The sequence below is a fragment of the Bactrocera oleae genome, chromosome 2 (genome assembly GCF_042242935.1).
Source record: "Bactrocera oleae isolate idBacOlea1 chromosome 2, idBacOlea1, whole genome shotgun sequence".
Lineage (NCBI taxonomy): Eukaryota > Metazoa > Arthropoda > Insecta > Diptera > Tephritidae > Bactrocera > Bactrocera oleae.
In genome coordinates, this window is record NC_091536.1 from 5,014,855 (window position 1) to 5,032,880 (window position 18,026).

General features: G+C 35.3%; 7 protein-coding genes across 10 annotated transcripts; 6 read left to right on the forward strand and 1 right to left on the reverse strand.

Annotated features, from left to right (window-relative positions):
• The first annotated feature begins 1,344 nt into the window (after positions 1-1,344).
• Positions 1,345-2,516, forward strand: LOC106617055 (3-oxoacyl-[acyl-carrier-protein] reductase FabG). Its single transcript, XM_014234031.3, has one exon. It carries the CDS (start codon positions 1,625-1,627, stop codon positions 2,390-2,392), a length of 768 nt encoding a protein of 255 aa, XP_014089506.2. The 5' UTR covers positions 1,345-1,624; the 3' UTR covers positions 2,393-2,516.
• A 1,016-nt stretch (positions 2,517-3,532) lies between these two features.
• Positions 3,533-4,522, forward strand: LOC106617056 (3-oxoacyl-[acyl-carrier-protein] reductase FabG). The gene has a single exon (XM_014234032.3). It carries the CDS (start codon positions 3,628-3,630, stop codon positions 4,393-4,395), a length of 768 nt encoding a protein of 255 aa, XP_014089507.2. The 5' UTR covers positions 3,533-3,627; the 3' UTR covers positions 4,396-4,522.
• Positions 4,523-6,740: 2,218 nt separating this feature from the next.
• LOC106617060 (meso-2,3-butanediol dehydrogenase) lies at positions 6,741-7,977 on the forward strand. The gene has a single exon (XM_014234039.3). The coding sequence runs from the start codon at positions 6,878-6,880 to the stop codon at positions 7,718-7,720; it is 843 nt and encodes a 280-aa protein (XP_014089514.2). The 5' UTR covers positions 6,741-6,877; the 3' UTR covers positions 7,721-7,977.
• Positions 7,978-8,830: 853 nt separating this feature from the next.
• On the forward strand, positions 8,831-9,802 carry LOC106617077 (uncharacterized oxidoreductase TM_0325). The gene has a single exon (XM_014234065.3). It carries the CDS (start codon positions 9,023-9,025, stop codon positions 9,800-9,802), a length of 780 nt encoding a protein of 259 aa, XP_014089540.2. The 5' UTR covers positions 8,831-9,022.
• A 106-nt stretch (positions 9,803-9,908) lies between these two features.
• Positions 9,909-11,031, forward strand: LOC106617078 (meso-2,3-butanediol dehydrogenase). Its single transcript, XM_014234066.3, has one exon. The coding sequence runs from the start codon at positions 10,103-10,105 to the stop codon at positions 10,871-10,873; it is 771 nt and encodes a 256-aa protein (XP_014089541.2). The 5' UTR covers positions 9,909-10,102; the 3' UTR covers positions 10,874-11,031.
• Positions 11,032-11,436: 405 nt separating this feature from the next.
• RpL13A (ribosomal protein L13A) lies at positions 11,437-12,996 on the reverse strand. Its single transcript, XM_014234067.3, has 3 exons — positions 12,850-12,996; positions 12,214-12,454; positions 11,437-11,862 (listed from the first exon to the last, which is right to left on the reverse strand). The coding sequence occupies exons 1-3, from the start codon at positions 12,868-12,870 to the stop codon at positions 11,507-11,509; spliced, it is 618 nt and encodes a 205-aa protein (XP_014089542.1). The 5' UTR covers positions 12,871-12,996; the 3' UTR covers positions 11,437-11,506.
• Positions 12,997-13,294: 298 nt separating this feature from the next.
• Cortactin (cortactin) lies at positions 13,295-16,355 on the forward strand. 4 transcript variants are annotated; one of them, XM_014234063.3, is made up of 6 exons: positions 13,295-13,389; positions 13,659-13,837; positions 13,929-14,332; positions 14,395-14,516; positions 14,580-15,512; positions 15,566-16,355. In XM_014234063.3, the coding sequence occupies exons 2-6, from the start codon at positions 13,677-13,679 to the stop codon at positions 15,653-15,655; spliced, it is 1,710 nt and encodes a 569-aa protein (XP_014089538.2). In that variant the 5' UTR covers positions 13,295-13,389; positions 13,659-13,676; the 3' UTR covers positions 15,656-16,355. The 4 variants fall into 4 exon arrangements, with proteins under 4 accessions (XP_014089538.2, XP_014089539.2, XP_036229356.2 ...); XM_014234064.3 differs by having other exon boundaries at positions 13,329-13,457; XM_036373463.2 differs by lacking the exon at positions 13,295-13,389 and adding an exon at positions 13,396-13,585 and having other exon boundaries at positions 13,642-13,837.
• The last annotated feature ends 1,671 nt before the right edge of the window (positions 16,356-18,026 follow it).

Here is an 18,026-nt window from a genome sequence, read left to right on the forward strand (position 1 = left end):
TATGAAATTTTGTACTACTATGTGGACGTGCATTTGGAAAATGGCAATTAGATAAACTCGCACCCTTTATTTGAATTCTTTAATTTTCTATACGTCTGCCTATTGGAAAGGAAATATATATGTTAAATATATATCTTTAAGGACTTGTCTTGCTTGCTTTATGGACTGTCAAGTGCAGGAAACGCACAACGCACGTACTTATACGCTTCTCATGGAGTCCCACTGTACAGACAAAGCATCAATCATAATGCCGCATCTCCAAAGCCAATAATTATTGCCAACCAACTGTCAATCTATTGCCAATGAGGTTGGCAAATATTTGATGTAGAATTTGTTATCATGGCAAAATCATTTGCGAATTGGCGACGAGCAGGTATGATCGAACCAGAGAACTTAGAACAATTAACAATTGAAATTAGAAAATTATTAAAAAAGTAATATATATTTTTTGCATAATCTTTCGCATTTTTGCAAAAAAAATCATATTGTATCAATTTTTCATCATAAAAATTGTTTATATGACAAAAAATAATCACGCATGTGTGAAGTTGCATTTGTATTTTTTGTTTAAAGTATTTTATTTTTCTCTTTATGTTGGTAGACACGTATTTCTGCCAGAGAACGTTGTTATAAACTCTCATTTCAGTTAAATAGCAGCGAATACCACAGAAAAGGGTGAATTCCGTGCTCGGAATGTTCACCTCTGTTAACAGTCCAATCGAGCATCATACAAAATTCAATTTGCACTTTTTCGTGGTTCTAAGTTCTCTGCTATTCTCTATTTAGGGACAAAAAAAAAGTGTATTTAGATATGTATATTTACTAAAAATTATCATTAAAATATTAATCAAACATATACATACATATATATTCATGTATTTAACTACTATCGATTGTTTTTTCCATTAAATCTACTTCTGGTTTATATGACCTTGGTTTAAGAGACCTTGGCTTTGTACACTTCATTTTTATGAAATGAAAAATATGAGTCCCAACTATTGTTATGTAGCTCTATTGCAGTTATTGTATTGTAACGGATTTCTCGATAAATCGTCTAACTATAACTCACTCTTGAGCTCGATCACTGGATTGTTAAATTAAAGTCCCAATTTAATGCTATACACTTATCTTTATTTCCAATTCCAACAACTTAACACTTATTGCTCGCTATTCGAACTTACAACTTATTGCTTTAGCTTAATTGCTCTTTACACGACAACACTCTAATTAGAACTGTGTCTGCTGCACAGTCCGGCAGCCCTTATATAGTAAATTTTTAACAAAACTTCGCTGCTAGAAAATTCTGGCAACTACGAATTCGCTGTCTAGTTGCTTCTGACAGTTTATCGTCAATTCTGATTTGTTCTGGTACTCGTGTACGCCACAGTATTATTGCATAATGTAGATTTATACAATGATTGTAGTTAAAGTGTTTTAAATCTCTTCTAATTTTATGGCCATACCTAAATAATTATTAAATACATGGTATTATACGAACTTTTCATTAGTAAATTGTTTAAAACTACCGAAAAATTATTCTTCCTGTAAAAGTCAGTTTTATACAAGACGATTACATAATATTCTATTAATAACTTGGCGTCTATGTCAACACCGGCATTTAACCATGAACTTTGAGGGTAAAGTAGTGTTAATCACAGGAGCCAGCTCCGGTATAGGAGCAGGTGCTGCAGTAAAATTCGCCGAATTGGGAGCTTTACTAATCATCAATGGACGTAATGAAGAAAATTTGAAGGTCGTTGCAGAACAGTGCTCTGCCGTTGGTAAGGAGCCACATTTGGTCATAGCAGACATATCAAAGGAAGATGACACGGAACGACTTTTGCAGGAATCTTTAAAAAAATATAATAAATTGGACGTATTGGTTAACAATGCTGGCATCATTGAAACAGGCAGTATTGAGAATACAAGCCTCGGACAATATGATCGTGTGATGAACACCAATTTGCGTGCTGTGTATCACTTAACAATGTTGGCTGTGCCGGAATTGATAAAGTCCAAAGGGAATATCGTAAACGTATCAAGTGTGAATGGCATACGTTCATTCCCCGGTGTACTTGCGTACAATATTTCTAAAATGGGCTTAGAACAATTCACTCGTTGCATCGCTCTCGAACTTGCTCCAAAAGGTGTTCGAGCAAATTGTGTTAATCCTGGATTAGTTGTAACAAATATACACAAACGCGGCGGTATGGATGAGGAGACATACCAAAAATTTTTGGAACGCGCGAAAACTACACACGCTCTTGGTCGACCTGGTACCGTAGAAGAGGTAGCAAATGCTATTGCATTTTTAGCCAGTGACTTGGCCACTTTTACGACTGGCACTAGTTTGCTAGTAGATGGAGGACGTCATGCTATGTGTCCACGGTGATTTGATAATAGATGTATATGTACATTGTATGTACATCACATTCTGAGATGTTATATATATGAATTTGTTTTAGTTTTTAATGAATTTATATATACTTACATAAATAAAATTTAACTAAAATATGCTTTATGGAATTTTATTAAATATATTAAAATTGTGACAATGGATTAAAAAGTTAGTTGTATATACATATGTATGTATTTCGAGCGCTTTTTGTAATATACGTTAAGGCGCAGATTCTTGATTCCAAATCAATTTAATTACCCTAAATTAAAAATTCGCCCTTGCAGAATTTCTAAAGCCTATTTTCCCACTTTTCTTGTTTTAAAAGACGGCAATAAAATAAAAGGTATTTCAAAGCAACAGGTTTATTTGCTGTAAACAAATCAAAACCAATTTGCTATTGCGTTAAGAAGAAACTACATAACTCACATCATATATGATATACGTTCTCTGTTGGCAGCATGGGGCCACGTAACTTGTGGTCCATTCCCATGGGCCTTAAGGCCTGAACAGGTCTTAAGATAGCTCCATCCATTGCATGTGTTGCACTTAACCGAGGTGAAGTTTGGTTCGCGCAAATGCAACAGAAGAATTCCTCGGGGCCCGGGTTGGACTCGATACCAGCACGGGACAGGAGGATACGGAGGAACCTTGCTGCTAGGTGTTGATCTAAAGACGACAGACTTAAACTAAAAATTACCGATCCAAACTGGGTTAGATCGCTGAAATACCACATACAAATTCATTTTACGCTCGTTCTTCAAGGAACGAAATAACTAAAGTTGTTCGTACTATAGGTGCTCCGTTCTTTGTTAGAAATAACGTCCTCTATCCAGACTTAGAAGTGCTCACTGTAAATGAAAGTATTGAAGAATTTAGTACTCGTTACCTCTCTCGTTTGGAGAACCGTAAAAACGTACTTGCGCATACCAAAAGTAAAAAATAGAACATAGAAAAAACACGGATTAACTTCACTGCAAATATACCGATCGAAAACACCTTAACGTCATATCTTAATGCGTTGAAGTTGAAAATTTGTATGCATTTCACATCGCCTACGCGTGTTATCTAGTTTCAGCTTTACTGTCGTTGTATTTGAAAACAGCTGATGAATCCAAAACAAGAATGTCGAAAGAGAAGCAAAAATAATGTAAAGAAATAAAAACAAATAGCACTTATCTTTCGGTAATTTATATAATGACCAGTTGTGATTCTATTATCAACATTAAACCATGAACTTTGCGGGAAAGGTTGTGCTCATAACTGGAGCAAGTTCTGGGATAGGAGCAGCTACAGCAGTAAAATTTGCCCAATTGGGTGCCTTACTTGCTCTAAATGGACGCAATGCTGAGAATCTGAAAGCTATAGCAAGTCAGTGTGCGTGTGTTGGTAAGGAACCAATTTTGGTTGTAGGCGACATTTCCAAAGAAGCTGACACAGAAAGGGTTTGGCAGGAGACGTTACAAAAATACAAAAAATTGAATGTATTAGTTAACAATGCTGGCATAATTGAAACAGGTAGTATCGAAAATACTAACCTGGAGCAATATGATCGTGTGATGAATACCAATTTACGTGCTATATACCATCTAACAATGTTGGCCGTACCCGAACTGATTAAAAGCAAAGGCAATATTGTAAATGTTTCTAGCGTAAATGGTATACGGTCGTTCCCCGGTGTGCTAGCTTACAATATTTCGAAAATGGGAGTAGATCAATTTACTAGGTGTGTTGCTTTGGAATTGGCCGCCAAAGGTGTGCGTGTGAATTGTGTTAATCCTGGTGTTACCATTACTAATTTACACAAGCGCGGAGGAATGGATGAAGAAACATACAAAAAGTTCCTAGAACATTCCCGAACAACACATGCTCTAGGTCGGCCTGGCACAGCAGATGAAGTGGCAAATGCAATCACTTTTTTGGCTAGTGATTTGGCCACTTTCACGACTGGTATAAGTTTGGCCGTAGATGGCGGGCGACATGCTATGTGTCCTCGGTAACTGAGTAATACCTACAGAAAATTGCATTTAATTCTATTTAATTTTACGTTTTTCTATATTTAAATAGTATGATGTTAAAAAATTTTGTACTTTATTTAATACCGCAAATAAAAAGTCTATACATTTACATACATAATTTATTTATCAGCATATGTACAGATATGTAATTTCTATGTATAAGCAGCAACAGTGAAGATTTAAGAGCCGTTCCCACGACTGTCGGGTCTACGTAACCGAAACGAACCCGGATTTATTCCGGCCAAGGACTGTCAACTCGACAGAGTTCTGCCGCTACAACAACATTTAAAAGACTAATAAGTTTATTTCTGTCAAAACAAAAAACAACGGCACGTTCCTAAATACTATGTAATGTATAATATATTCGTATATTTAGTCACACAAATGGTTATTCTTATGAATTTATGTTGGTATAACAAATCAGTTTTGTTGCTTTAGATTTTCACTTTCGGTTCAAAGAATTTAATATAAATTTTTTATATGTACGAACATACATATATTCGCTATACACACCCCTTTGATGGACAACTTCCAATTTAAAAAGATGCGAACACAGCAAATCATTTTATTTTATTTTTTATTCCAATAGTGTCGCTTGTGGAAAATCTGCTAGCAAAATTGTCAAACAAAACAAGTTTATCAAAATATCATTGACCGTAAAAATAGTCAAAACCAATTGCCGGCGAGAGTGTAAGAAGTTGCTCCAACAAACGATCTATATCTACATTTAGTTGTTGTTCAGTAGTTCCCAATCTTGCTATACCTGTATGCTAATATGTGCGCATACCGGTATGAAGTAATCGTTAAAATACAAATGTGTTGGTAGGGAACATTTGTTGTGAACCAGCCTTAATTTTTATCTTACAGTAATTGAACAAACAACATTAATTTAAAGCATTCATTTTTTGTTTCCATTTGAAGAAGAGTCGCATCGAATGCTTATGTTGTTGTTGTTGTTGTAGCGACAGAAATCTGCCGAGTTGACAGTCCTTGGCCGGAATAAATCCGGGTCCGTTCCGGTTACGTAGACCCGACTGTCGTGGGAACGGCATCGAATGTTTATCGAGGCATATGGTAATCATGCTCTATCAGAAGCAACATAAAGATGGTTTTAGCGGTTCAGAGATAATGATTTTGATGTGAGAAATGAAGAATATAGAATAGCACCAAAAAATTGACGTCGAACTGCAAGCCATATTAGACGAAGATGATACTCTGAATCAAAAGCAAATGGCAGCCATGTTAAATGTTGCACAACTTACAATTTCAGAACGTTTGAAAGCTATGGGAAAGATCCAAAAGTATGGAAAATAGGTGACACGCGAATTGAATGGAAGACTAATGGAAACCCAAAAAAACACTTGTGAAATTTTTCTTCAAAGACAAGAAATAAATTCAGTTTTGCATCGAATTGTCACTGACGATGAAAAATGAATTTATTTTAGGAATCCTAAATGGAGAAAATCATGGGTTAATTCGGGACAACCATCAACATCGACTGCAAAAACAGATCGATTCGGTAAGAAGGCTCTGGTTTGCTAGGATCAGTAGGGTGTGGTATATCATGAGCTTCTAAAACCAGGTTAAACTGTTAAAACTAATCGCTACAGACAACAAATGATCAATTTGTACCAATTATTGGTCGAAAACGATCAGAATGGGCCAGAAGATACGGCAAAGTAATTTTGTTACACGACAATCGGTACAGGATACAATCTAAGTACTTGGCTGCGAGCGCATCCAATCCGCCATATTCCACAGACTTGGCCCCTTCCGATTACCAATTGTTTTCATCGATGGGACACGCATTGGCTGAGCAGCACTTCGATTTCTACGCATAAGTCGAAAATAGGGTGTCTGATGGATTTGCTTCAAAAGATGAACATTTCTATTGTCATGGTCCCACAAAATGCTGGAAAGGTGGTCAAAATGTGTAAAAAGCAATGGTCAATACTTTGAACAAATTTTTTTACTTTCCCATTCAAAACTAGTATTTCATATAATAATAAAATTCATTCACGGAAATTCTATCATCGACAAAAGAGTTCAGTGCAATTGTTACTACCTACCCAACATTTAAAATTAATAAATGTGTAATGCATAAAAAGTTTGGCAAGCACTGATGGCCAAGAGAAAAGTCCAGTGGGCGTGAGAGCGATAGATAAAGAGGAGCTTCTGTGTATACACATTCATGCAAGTTGTATAAGTGATTATGTACAAGTATGTGTTTATGTACGATCGAATCGCATTTTTTGTTTTCTGTTGGTACAGAAAGGCGAATAAACAATATTAATAGGCAGCTGATTTGATAGACCTAACGTGATCACGTCTCTTAGAGCTGTTCAGTCCACAACCCACAGTTTTCGTTGCTCATTCTTGTGTGTCGGTTGTTTCTTTAGCCATTTACTTTACTACACATATCCGTCTGTACGAAGTTAGATAAATTTTGTTCTTATTCTGCATAATGTTTCCAATTGGATTCAATCATTCAATCGATATAGAGGAGCCCGTGGTTATTCCACTACCGCCATCTCCTTTAGATTTTAAAAATAAAGTTATTATTATCACTGGGGCTTGTTCTGGCATTGGCGCCGCAGCCGCCATGGAGTTTGCCAAGTGGGGCGGCCTACTTACTGTTGTCGGTCGCAATAATGAGAGCTTGCGTGCTGTTGCCGACAAGGTCATTGATGTACATGATCACTCACCATTGATTGTGCATGCGGACATGATCAATGAGGAGGAGGTACGTCATATTGTTGATAAAACCATAGCCACTTACGGACGTATTGATGTGCTCGTTAACAGCGCGTCCGTTATTGAGATTGGCAGCATTGAAACAACTACAATGGCTCAGTATGATCGCGTTATGGATATAAATTTGCGCGCCGTGTTTCAACTAACATCGTTGGCTGTGCCCTATTTAATCGAGACAAAAGGCTGCATTGTAAACGTATCAAGCATTAACGGTTTACGTTCATTTCCCGGTGTACTCGTATATAATCTTTCAAAAGCTGCATTGGACCAATTTACCCGTTGCGTAGCGCTTGAATTGAGAGAAAAAGGTGTGCGCTGTAATTCAATTAACCCTGTCGTCGATGTTACGGAAATTCAAAAAAGTGACGATATGGATGATGAGACCTACCAAAAGTGGTTAGAACATTCTAGCAAGACACATGAAGACGGACGCGAGGGTTTGGAGGAAGAAGTGGCAGGTGTGATCGCATTTCTGGCCAGTAATATGGCGAATTTCATTACTGGTGCCAGTTTGCCAGTAGACGGTGGACGCCATGCGATGTGCCCGCGATAAATTGGTTATGAGCATACATATATATTTTACATCCATACATATTAAGTAAACTGCATTTGGCATTATGTACCATCAAATACTATAGATGCGTTGCATGTTCGTAAATGTACATTACAGTTTTATTTACATACATAAGTAGTTTCACACATAATTTGTTAAAAATTGATATCGTTATACATAAATATATTTATAAAATGTAATAATAAATTTTAGTGATATATATTTATTATAAATATATTTGATAGGTTCACTCGTTACATGGATGATTGCAATTATTCTACAATGTTTTTGGAACTCAATCATGTATTCACAGATTCTTTTGTCAGTTAATTGGCTCCAATTGAAAGTGATACAGCAAAATTATCAATAACTTGCATAAATATGTATTTACAAACATACCTACATACCTAAGTATGTACATATATATATACCTATATACATCTAGAAGTGAAGCTGCTTTCATAATAGGGTTAGTTAGTCGGTTATATTTTTTGTTAGACTAGCGAATTGTTACCCATAAAAATTATAATTTCCCGCAAATGCAAATTCGTCTCGATGTCCAATCTCAAATCTACGAGTTTTTTTAATAGAAAAAAAGTTAATTCTGGTGCACCGAAGCTAGAACCAGAGAACTTAAAACAAGTTGTAAGTTCTCTGCTAGAACAAACTTCACGAAGAAAAAGTTTCCATACAAGTACTTCATTTTGATCGTTCAGTTTGTATGGTAGCTATAGGCTATAGTGGTCGGATCTAAACAATTTCTTCAAGGATTGGAGCGTTGTTGGCCAATAATCTATGCCAAATTCCGTGAAGATATTTTGTCACATATAAGTTTTCCATACAAGAACATGATTTTGGTCATTCAGTGCTCAGTTTGTATGGCAGCTATATGCCGACCAATGAGCAGTTTCTTGGCGAGAACAAGACGTGTGCAAAATTTTATATCGATATCTCAAAAACTCAGGAACTACAAACACCCCCGTCAGAGTATAATAATAAAGAAAATATATAAAAATCGAGTGGAGACTTTTTAGAGTGATTAAAATAAATAGTTTATTTCTTGACCCTATGAATAACAAATATTTTACTTCAAATCAAGATAGGTACATTACTAAGGATAATACTGGGGCTTACATGTTGTACCAAAGTTAGCGGTTTCACTTTTAGTCTGATTTTACAATGGGTCATACAAAACAGTTGTCTTTCAAAAAATTTTGTATTAAAATATTATTCATTCAAAATTTAAAAGTTAAAAAAAATTGCAAAGCTAAATTTTTTAAACGCAAATATTGAATTAAATTTATGAACTTCACCAACAAGGTTGTGTTAGTAACTGGCACCGCGTCAGGAATTGGCGCTGCTACTGCAGTTCGTTTCTCGGAGCTTGGTGCCAAGTTAGCCATTGTCGATCTCAGCGCCGAGGGACTTAAAACGACAGCTAAGAATTGCATAAAATGTGCCAAGTCAAAAGATCAAGGCGAACCACTTCAAATAGTCGGGGACGTTAGCAAGCCAGAAGATTTAGAATGCATTGCTAAGTCAACGCTTAAAAAATATAAACAACTGGATGTGTTAGTAAACAATGCCGGTATTATGGAGGATGGTACCATTGAAACCACATGCCTGGAGCAGTTTGATCGCATGATTCACACCAATTTACGTTCTCAATTTTACTTATCTTTACTATTGGTGCCGGAATTATTAAAAACAAAAGGTAACATTGTGAACACATCAAGTATCTGCGGCATGCGTTCATTTCCTAACACGCTGGCCTACAACATATCCAAAGCGGGTGTTGATCATTTCACCCGCTGCGTAGCGCTGGAGCTTGGCGACCGTGGCGTGCGTTGTAATTGTGTAAATCCTGGTGTTATATATACTAATTTACAGAAGCGATATTTGGATGAGAATGGTTACAAAGAATTTTTAAAAAAATCAAAATATACCCACGCTTTAGCACGCTATGGTCAACCAATTGAAGTGGCAAATGTAATATGCTTTCTAGCAAGTGATTTGGCCAGTTTCATCACTGGTCACAATATACCCGTAGACGGCGGGAGACACGCTATGACACCACGCTAAATTGCAAGCAAATTCAAACCTAACGACCTTCTTCAAAATGATGTGAGTACAAGGTGAAAACCAATTAAGCTGCGAAGTCGATTATCAACAAACAGAATATATACATAAGTACATACATATGTTAATCGAAATGAAGCAACTACAATGTCTAACATCTCTGTCTACCCCCTTTTGTGCTCATGAACCAGAACAAATCGCGGAGCAACAGTGCTTCTGATATCAGCCAATAGAACTTAAATACTTAAGTCGTATTGTTTTTTATCTGATTTAAATTTTGCCAATCGAAAATTCAACAGTAGAATGGATTTTAAGGGCAAAGTTGTGATAATAACGGGTGCCAGTTCTGGAATTGGTGCCGCTACTGCAGTGAAATTCGCTAAATTTGGTGCCAAGCTGGCATTGGTTGGACGAAATGTGGAAAATCTTAAGGAAACAGCAGACAAGTGTGAAAATGAGAACTCATTGACTCCGTTATTGATAAAGGTCAATCTGGCAGACGAATCGGCTGTGTCAAATATTATAAGTGAAGTGTTGGGACGATACGGACAACTTGACGTGTTGGTCAACAATGCTGGAATTATTGAAAATGGCACAATTGAGAATACAAGCCTTGACCAATTCGATAGAATTATGGACACAAATGTGCGCTCTGTGTATCAGTTGACAATGCTCGCCGTACCTGAGCTAATTAAAACAAAAGGCAATATCATTAATACATCCAGCGTTTGTGGTCTACGAGCATTTCCCAATGTTTTGGCTTACAATATATCCAAATCGGCTATTGATCAATTTACACGTTGTGTGGCTTTAGAGCTTGCACCAAAAGGAGTGCGATGTAATTCAGTTAACCCGGGTGTGATAGTCACCAACTTGCACAAAAGTGGTGGCATGAACGACGAAGCTTATGAGAAATTTTTGGAGCACTGCAAAATCACTCATGCGCTTGGACGGGCTGGGGATGTGGAAGAAGTGGCCAATGCTATTTGCTTTTTGGCCAGTGACTTGGCCACATTTACTACGGGCATGAATATGCCAGTTGACGGAGGCAGACATGCTATGTGCCCCAGATAAAAAATAATAGTGACTTTAAATTAATGTTTGAATGAAAAAATTGTTGTACGAGTATACCCAGAAACATACATAACTAATATTAATAAACTAGTTTACATATTTATTATGTATTATAAATATCTATCTATATAAAGTAAATAAAATTTTGCAAAGCTGCATGTGTGTTTTTAAGTGAAGCTTGCTGTAATATATTCGTATTTGTATGCTGTTTGTGACTATATATAATTTTCGTATTATTTTACGGTCGAACTAAAATAGTTTACATAGTAGCTTTCTGTTCCCACGTCCAGTCGACCTTGAGCTGACAGCTCGGAAGTTTTTTAAGGCATGGTTTCTGCCGCTCCATCAAATCATTCCACAAAAGTTTCTAATAATTTAACATCTTCATCAATCCCAACAATCTGGCTATAAATTAATTAAATTTAGCAAACGTGTTCAAAAACAACGGAAGTGATCTGCCTAACATTATACACTGTTATTGCCAAGCAACCTATTAATTAAATTTCAGAACATTTCTTCTTTTGAAAGAAATTGGTTACTAAAATGTTAAAGAACAATTTAAATTTACTTATGTTATTCTTTTTATTAAAAAATGAATTCCGATCATTTTAAACAAACTTAGGGGTACGTTTTTTAAACTTCGTATCCGTAAGATTTAATGATTTTGTTGAAAGGTTCCGCCACCTTCGCAATGTTTTCGCGAGCCTTAACCGTCAACTTCTTCATGATTCTGTTGTGTTTCAGAGTGACACGCAACTTAGCCTTGCGTTTCCTTTCCAGACTCTTAACGACATCTTGGTAGTGCCAGCCGACTTCGCTTGACAAACGTCCAACTTGGCAGTATTTGCGGTCAGAACGCAGAGTGAGGACACGCATGGCGATTGGTACACAGACACGACGACGCTTGTCGTATGGTGGTGGAATACCATCAAAAACGCGGAGACGGGCAAGTGCAGCTTGACCACGCTTAGTTTTGTGTGGGATCATGCCTGCAACAAAGTAGTTTGTCTTAATTATAAATTTGTTTACACAGATACTACAAATATAATTTAAGTGGGCGCGTCAGTTATCGGTTTTGTTACATTTTCTTCTTCAAATAATGTAGGTAAGAAAAATTGTTCATCACTGCCGCATTAGTGTTATTTATAAGATTGTTTTCATTACGTACCTGAAAGTAAAGAAACACATTTATAAATGACCGTCTAAAACAAATCATAATTATATTAGGGCAATAAAAATCAGTAGCTATTAAATTGTTACATTTGTAATTCAAATAATGTAGGTAAGAAAATTTAGTCATCATAAACTGATTTTTTGTTATTATAGAACATGAAACTTACCTCGTACAGCTTTGAAGAAAATCCTTGATGGAGCACGGAAGTGATATGGACCACGAGCAGGATTTACGTTACAGCGTTTGCGCAAATACGCCAAGTACTTGATTTTATTTCTGTAGAAGTGACCAGAGAGGTTCAATTCTTCGCAACGTACAACTGCTACTTTACCTCCTTGAAGCAAGTATTTGGCGACGACGGAGGCCAAACGGCCAACCAGATGGCCACGACCATCAATAACAACGGCCTGCAAATATACAAAACAATATCTTGATCAACTGTGTTCTAATAGAAATCTAGGTTATATTACAAATGACAACCAAAACTGTCGGTTACACATTCCTTTATTACAAAATATACAATACGTATTCACATATTCGAAAATATTACGACCCTAGCTGATAATTTCACTTTTCCTTAGACCTTTTACAACTACCTTATCCCCGAAATCAAATGGGCACGTGTACCATAAAGTTCAATTGAACACTTGAATTTAGCTATTTTTTTTAACACTTTACAATTCACTTTCCGACATAAATTTGGTATTTTCGAAAAGTTTACGGCGTATTGTACATTTAGCAGCCATATCCAATAATTTTTATTGCATTTATTCGGCATTTTCATGAGAAAAATGCCACTTACCCTATTCGACAAACCAGTCATGTTAAAGAACCGCACGGAAAGAAATAGACGAGTGTTGCCTTCGTGCAACGGAAGTTGTGTTCCGTTCCTCTTCGATTTTTCAATTTGCGAAGTATATCGAAATGTTATCGTTGGAGTCTGTTCACAAAAGTGCTTCTTTCATGACAGCGTACACGTACAATTTATTAAACTTTAATATAACGACAAATGTTCATTTAGTCTAAAAAGGTAATTAAAGGTAGATAAATATTGGTTAATTAAGAATAGAACTTCTTAAATGCTATCGCATTAATTTATATATGTCAAAATATGGATTACTTTAACAACAAAGTTAACTTTTCAAGTTAATAAATGAACGTTATTGTTCGTTATTGATCATTTTAATTAATAAGTACTACACATTTTGTAATACTCAATTGTAGTAATTTGGAGTCTGGGTATTTGGTAAATAATTATGTACTTTTTATTTTATCCTCATTGTGAGTTGCTGGTTTGACAGAGAAGAAGCATTTGCTGCATTTACAAAAGGGATTTGTTGAAGTGAGACAATTTTCTGAATTAATAGTAGTACAAGTAATTAAACTCGGAAAATCAAGTGCAACAAATAAGTAATTTATATTTAGAAGCACATAGAAACTCCAAGCAATCAAATATTATAAATCAGAAGTAGCCAACTATTAAACAAAAAACCGGCTGACCACTCCCTATAGATAAAGAATCCGAAACAAGTTTGATTGTAACCTTATCTGATTTTTTTATTTGTGAACATCTACACTTTACAAAGTGATAAAGACCCTTTTTGTTTTTAGAAGCAAATTATAAGGAAAATGTGGAAAGCAACAGCTGGTCTGCAACTCCAAAACACTCAACCAGATGCTGATGATGATTGGGAGACAGATCCGGATTTCGTAAACGATGTCAGTGAACAAGAGCAGCGATGGGGATCAAAGACCGTCGAGGGGAGCGGGCGTACAGCCGGTGCTATCGAGTAAGTATATTTGATTACTCATTTATTAGATGTAATGTAACATAATTTAATGATTCACTCGTACAATTGATGCCAATGTATATGTATGTAGCATGGAAAAATTGCGTTTTGAAACAGAAAAAGCTGATCAAGATAAGAAGAAGAAAGAATTAGAAGAGCAAAATCCTGGTTACGGCTACGGTGGAAAGTTTGGAGTGCAAAGCGATCGCATGGATAAATCGGCAGTTGGACATGATTACCGAGCAACAGTTGAGAAACATGCTTCGCAAAAGGACTACAGCGACGGTTTTGGTGGCAAATTTGGCGTTCAAAAAGACCGCGTAGACAAGTCGGCAGCAGGTTGGGATCATATAGAAAAAGTTGAAAAACATGCCTCTCAGAAAGACTATGCGGCTGGATTCGGTGGTAAATTTGGTGTGCAATCCGATAGGGTAGACAAATCGGCTGTGGGATGGGATCACGTTGAGAAGGTAGAAAAACATGAATCACAGAAAGGTAAAACAACAAGTGCAATGTTAAAAATAATTAAGTTATTGGAACTTTTATTTGTATTTCAGATTATTCAAAAGGTTTCGGTGGCAAATTTGGTATACAGGAAGATCGCAAAGACAAATCAGCCATGGGTTGGGATCATAAAGAGGCCCCACAAAAGCATGAGAGTCAAATTGATCACAAAGTGGTTTGTTATATAACTAATATTATTTTATATAACAAAATAATGGTAAAATGTTGTATATTATAGGGTTTTGGTGGAAAATTTGGTATACAAAAAGATCGCATGGACAAATCAGCTGCTGGTTTCGATGATAACGAAAAGCAACAGGTGGGCACTACATACACCAAAGTAAAACCTAACATTGAAGGTGCGAAGCCGTCCAACTTGCGTGCGAAATTTGAAAATCTGGCCAAAAACTCCGAAGAAGAAACGCGTAAAAGGGCTGAAGAGCAAAAACGCCTGCGTGAGCAAAAAGATCGTCGTGATCGTGATGAGGCAGCCAAAAAAACTGTTATTGAAAATACACCATTACCAGCTGCTGAAGAAGCACGAGCTCCACCACCAAAAGGCAGTCGTTCGTCGATTTCGACCGGTCGCGAAGGTGGTATCAGTAATGCAATAAGTGCATTTAATCAAATGCAATCGCCGACAACAGAGAATCCTCCAGCAGTACGTAAAGAGCCCATAATCATACCTAAGGCTCAACCGGTTGAAGTCGTAAACGAAGTAGAAGAGAAACGGCAAAGTCAACCAATTATGGAGGACGTTAAGAAGAATGTCACAATAACTGCACCACCACCTGATGTCATACCAACTATTGAAATTGAGACTGCAATAACACCACCACAGTTATCGTCACCAGAATGCCCAACACAAGAACCGGTTTACGAAAATAGAGAAAGCATTGAACAAAAACAACAGCAGCAGCAAGTGCAACAAAATTCGCAAATAGAAGAGAAAAATGAAAACGAAGTTGCTGCACTCGATATTGCAGTGACCATTTCAGGCGCTCCTGCTGCTGCTGCCACCACCGAAGAAGCAATTTATTCTAATTCCGATAATTTAGCTGACTATATCGAAGATACAGGCATTCACGCGATTGCACTGTATGACTATCAAGCTGCTGACGACGATGAAATATCCTTCGACCCCGATGACACAATAACCCATATCGAAATGGTAAATATAATGAATAAATGTTTTGTATAGGTTTTTAAGTCTTGCTATTGCAGATCGATGAAGGCTGGTGGCGTGGTTTGTGCAAAAATCGATATGGGCTGTTCCCAGCAAATTATGTGCAATTGATAAATCCAAAAGCATGAACAAGTTTATGTTTTCTTCTACATTTTTATACCATAAAACGATCCGAAAAGTTTGACGAGATATATTTTTGCAAAAGTTGGTTTTGCAATAGGTTAAGTTTTGTTATACAACTAAATTAAATGCTTCCTTAAAGGCTAAATAAGTGTAGAGACACTGCAGATATGTTAATAGTAGATATGGTTATTAAAAATAATAATAATAATTTTTCATAAATCATCCCTAACCAGTATTTACCTCAAACGCATTAAAGCAACGAATGGTTTAAAAGGAATAATACGTTGTTCATGTCCAGCTCATTTTAAATAAATTTAATTTTTTTAAATTTTGCTTAGCATTCAATTTTATAAAAGTTTTTGGAAAAAGAAGTGTGTAAACAATTATTTTGTTAATTTTTTATTTAATTACAGTTAATACATAATGGTATTTTGTATCAAAGAAAGTTTCCTGAAATTCAATTCAACTTAAGGAACTTGCAGATAAGCAAACATTGCCAGTAGCATTAACTAAGCAGAGCACAATTTCGGGACATTAAATAGCTCAATTGATTGTTTAAAGATTGTTATGCATTAATAAAATGCATTTTTATGGCCTAAGCATTTGACATTCTTCATATGTATGTGTATGTTTCTGGTTAAAGACTTAAATGTTACAAGTAGTGCATTTGTATGAAATATATATAATAAAATTATAACAAACTCAGTACACGGTGTTTCAATAATCAAAAAATTAATTCCAACATTTCTAGAGTAAAATTTATACATAAATTAATGCATAATATTTCAAGAGTCAAATCCAATCAAAATACCAGACTTATGAACGTTTTAGATAAGATTTAAAAACTTTACAGCATTTTCCCAACAAACTAACGTTTTTAAAATCGGTGCGTCTCATAACTTCAAAACAATCGTCGTTTTAAAAATTTAAACACTTTTTGTACAGAATTTAGGAGGTAACACTAGAGATTTTTTAACGTCGTTATTATTTTTCATTTTACATAAACAAATTAACCGACTTTTTCGCACAAATTTGGTTTTTAAAAATGTGATTTCAAAAACTCCCAGCGGTACGTGGGTAAAGCGATTATCTAACGATATAATTTTTGATTTCAGAGGAGTTACTAGGAGAAACGCAATTCAACTTTTTTTTCAATACGATCCAGAGTAATTGCTGCCACTGCCGTATTTTTTAATATTTCTTAATGAAAATTTAACACAATATCTTTGAAATGTCATACTATAATGTACTATTGGGTTATAAAAATTTATTATAGCTGTTTCATAAAAAAATCATAATAATTGGTCTGGTTTTGCGGCAACGATTTAATTTCACTGAAAACATTGAACGCAAACATCTTTCAATAATTTTACAATATGCCCATCAAATTGTTTAATAATTTTCTTTCAAATCTAGAATCATGACTTTAGATAAGATGTACGTGCAAAGTAGTGAATCAGATCATGTTAAAAAATCATATGCATAACCAAATCATGGGTTTGTTTATGTAAAAACAACCTACTATGATAAAAAAATATCAGAATTATCAATTCTGGATGTGCTTAAAAATCTAACCTATAATTTATCATTTCCTACACAGTTACAGATTCTTTTTGTTAAGGTTTTCGTTCTAAATTGTCGAATTGCATACTTAATACTTATACATTCATTATTTGATGTGGACTACCAACAAGTATACCCATAACCTCTCGAAATAGTTTATTTTCATTTTTGAAACTATATTTTATAAAAATTCATATAATTTCTGTGACTCATTCAAATTTTCGAAAACTTATCGCTACGTTCCTGAAATCAGAAATACACGTTGCAAAACTTAGCAGTAATTGATGATGTATCAATAGTTTATAGGTAAATTTGAATTTTTGAACTGCAGCTAAATTTGTTATTACAATTATAAATTAATGAAATCTGAAACCCTCCTCAATTGAAATCAACACTGTTAAATAAGAGAAAAATTACTGATCCTTACCGGACTTAAAAAACTTTTAATTTAACCAAAAACCCCACTTCAAAGCAAAAACTTCCTAATAAATTTAAATGAAAGGCTTAGGTAACCAAAAATATAGTTTTTCAGATAGCTATCTTTGAATCGATAATCTTTTAATATCGAAAAAGGTCAACATGTAAATTTTTCTTTTGAGGTATGAGTTATAATTTGCTTGGTGATGATACTTTAGTATAAAAATCTAAGATTTGAAATTAGAATAAAAAACTGTAAACTTTGTATATTAAGTTAGTAAATTGCTATCTCCAAGTTTAGTATAAAAAATTAAATACACAATTTGGTAGTCTGGTAGCACGTTCATTCTCTCCTATATGAATGGAAGCAGAGCCTGTGTTCTCTTCAGTTGTTGC

Coding starts and splice junctions, on each gene's coding strand:
- RpL13A (XM_014234067.3), bottom strand. CDS start 12,870: ATGACTGGTTTGTCGAATAGG. Junction 12,455..12,849: donor TGACTGGTTTGTCGAATAGG/GTAAGTGGCATT, acceptor GTATATTTGCAG/GCCGTTGTTATTGATGGTCG. Junction 11,863..12,213: donor TTTCTTCAAAGCTGTACGAG/GTAAGTTTCATG, acceptor ACTTTGTTGCAG/GCATGATCCCACACAAAACT.
- LOC106617056 (XM_014234032.3), top strand. CDS start 3,628: ATGAACTTTGCGGGAAAGGTTGTGCTCATAACTGGAGCAAGTTCTGGG.
- LOC106617055 (XM_014234031.3), top strand. CDS start 1,625: ATGAACTTTGAGGGTAAAGTAGTGTTAATCACAGGAGCCAGCTCCGGT.
- Cortactin (XM_014234063.3), top strand. CDS start 13,677: ATGTGGAAAGCAACAGCTGGTCTGCAACTCCAAAACACTCAACCAGAT. Junction 14,333..14,394: donor AAAACATGAATCACAGAAAG/GTAAAACAACAA, acceptor TTTGTATTTCAG/ATTATTCAAAAGGTTTCGGT. Junction 15,513..15,565: donor CAATAACCCATATCGAAATG/GTAAATATAATG, acceptor TTGCTATTGCAG/ATCGATGAAGGCTGGTGGCG.
- LOC106617078 (XM_014234066.3), top strand. CDS start 10,103: ATGGATTTTAAGGGCAAAGTTGTGATAATAACGGGTGCCAGTTCTGGA.
- LOC106617077 (XM_014234065.3), top strand. CDS start 9,023: ATGAACTTCACCAACAAGGTTGTGTTAGTAACTGGCACCGCGTCAGGA.
- LOC106617060 (XM_014234039.3), top strand. CDS start 6,878: ATGTTTCCAATTGGATTCAATCATTCAATCGATATAGAGGAGCCCGTG.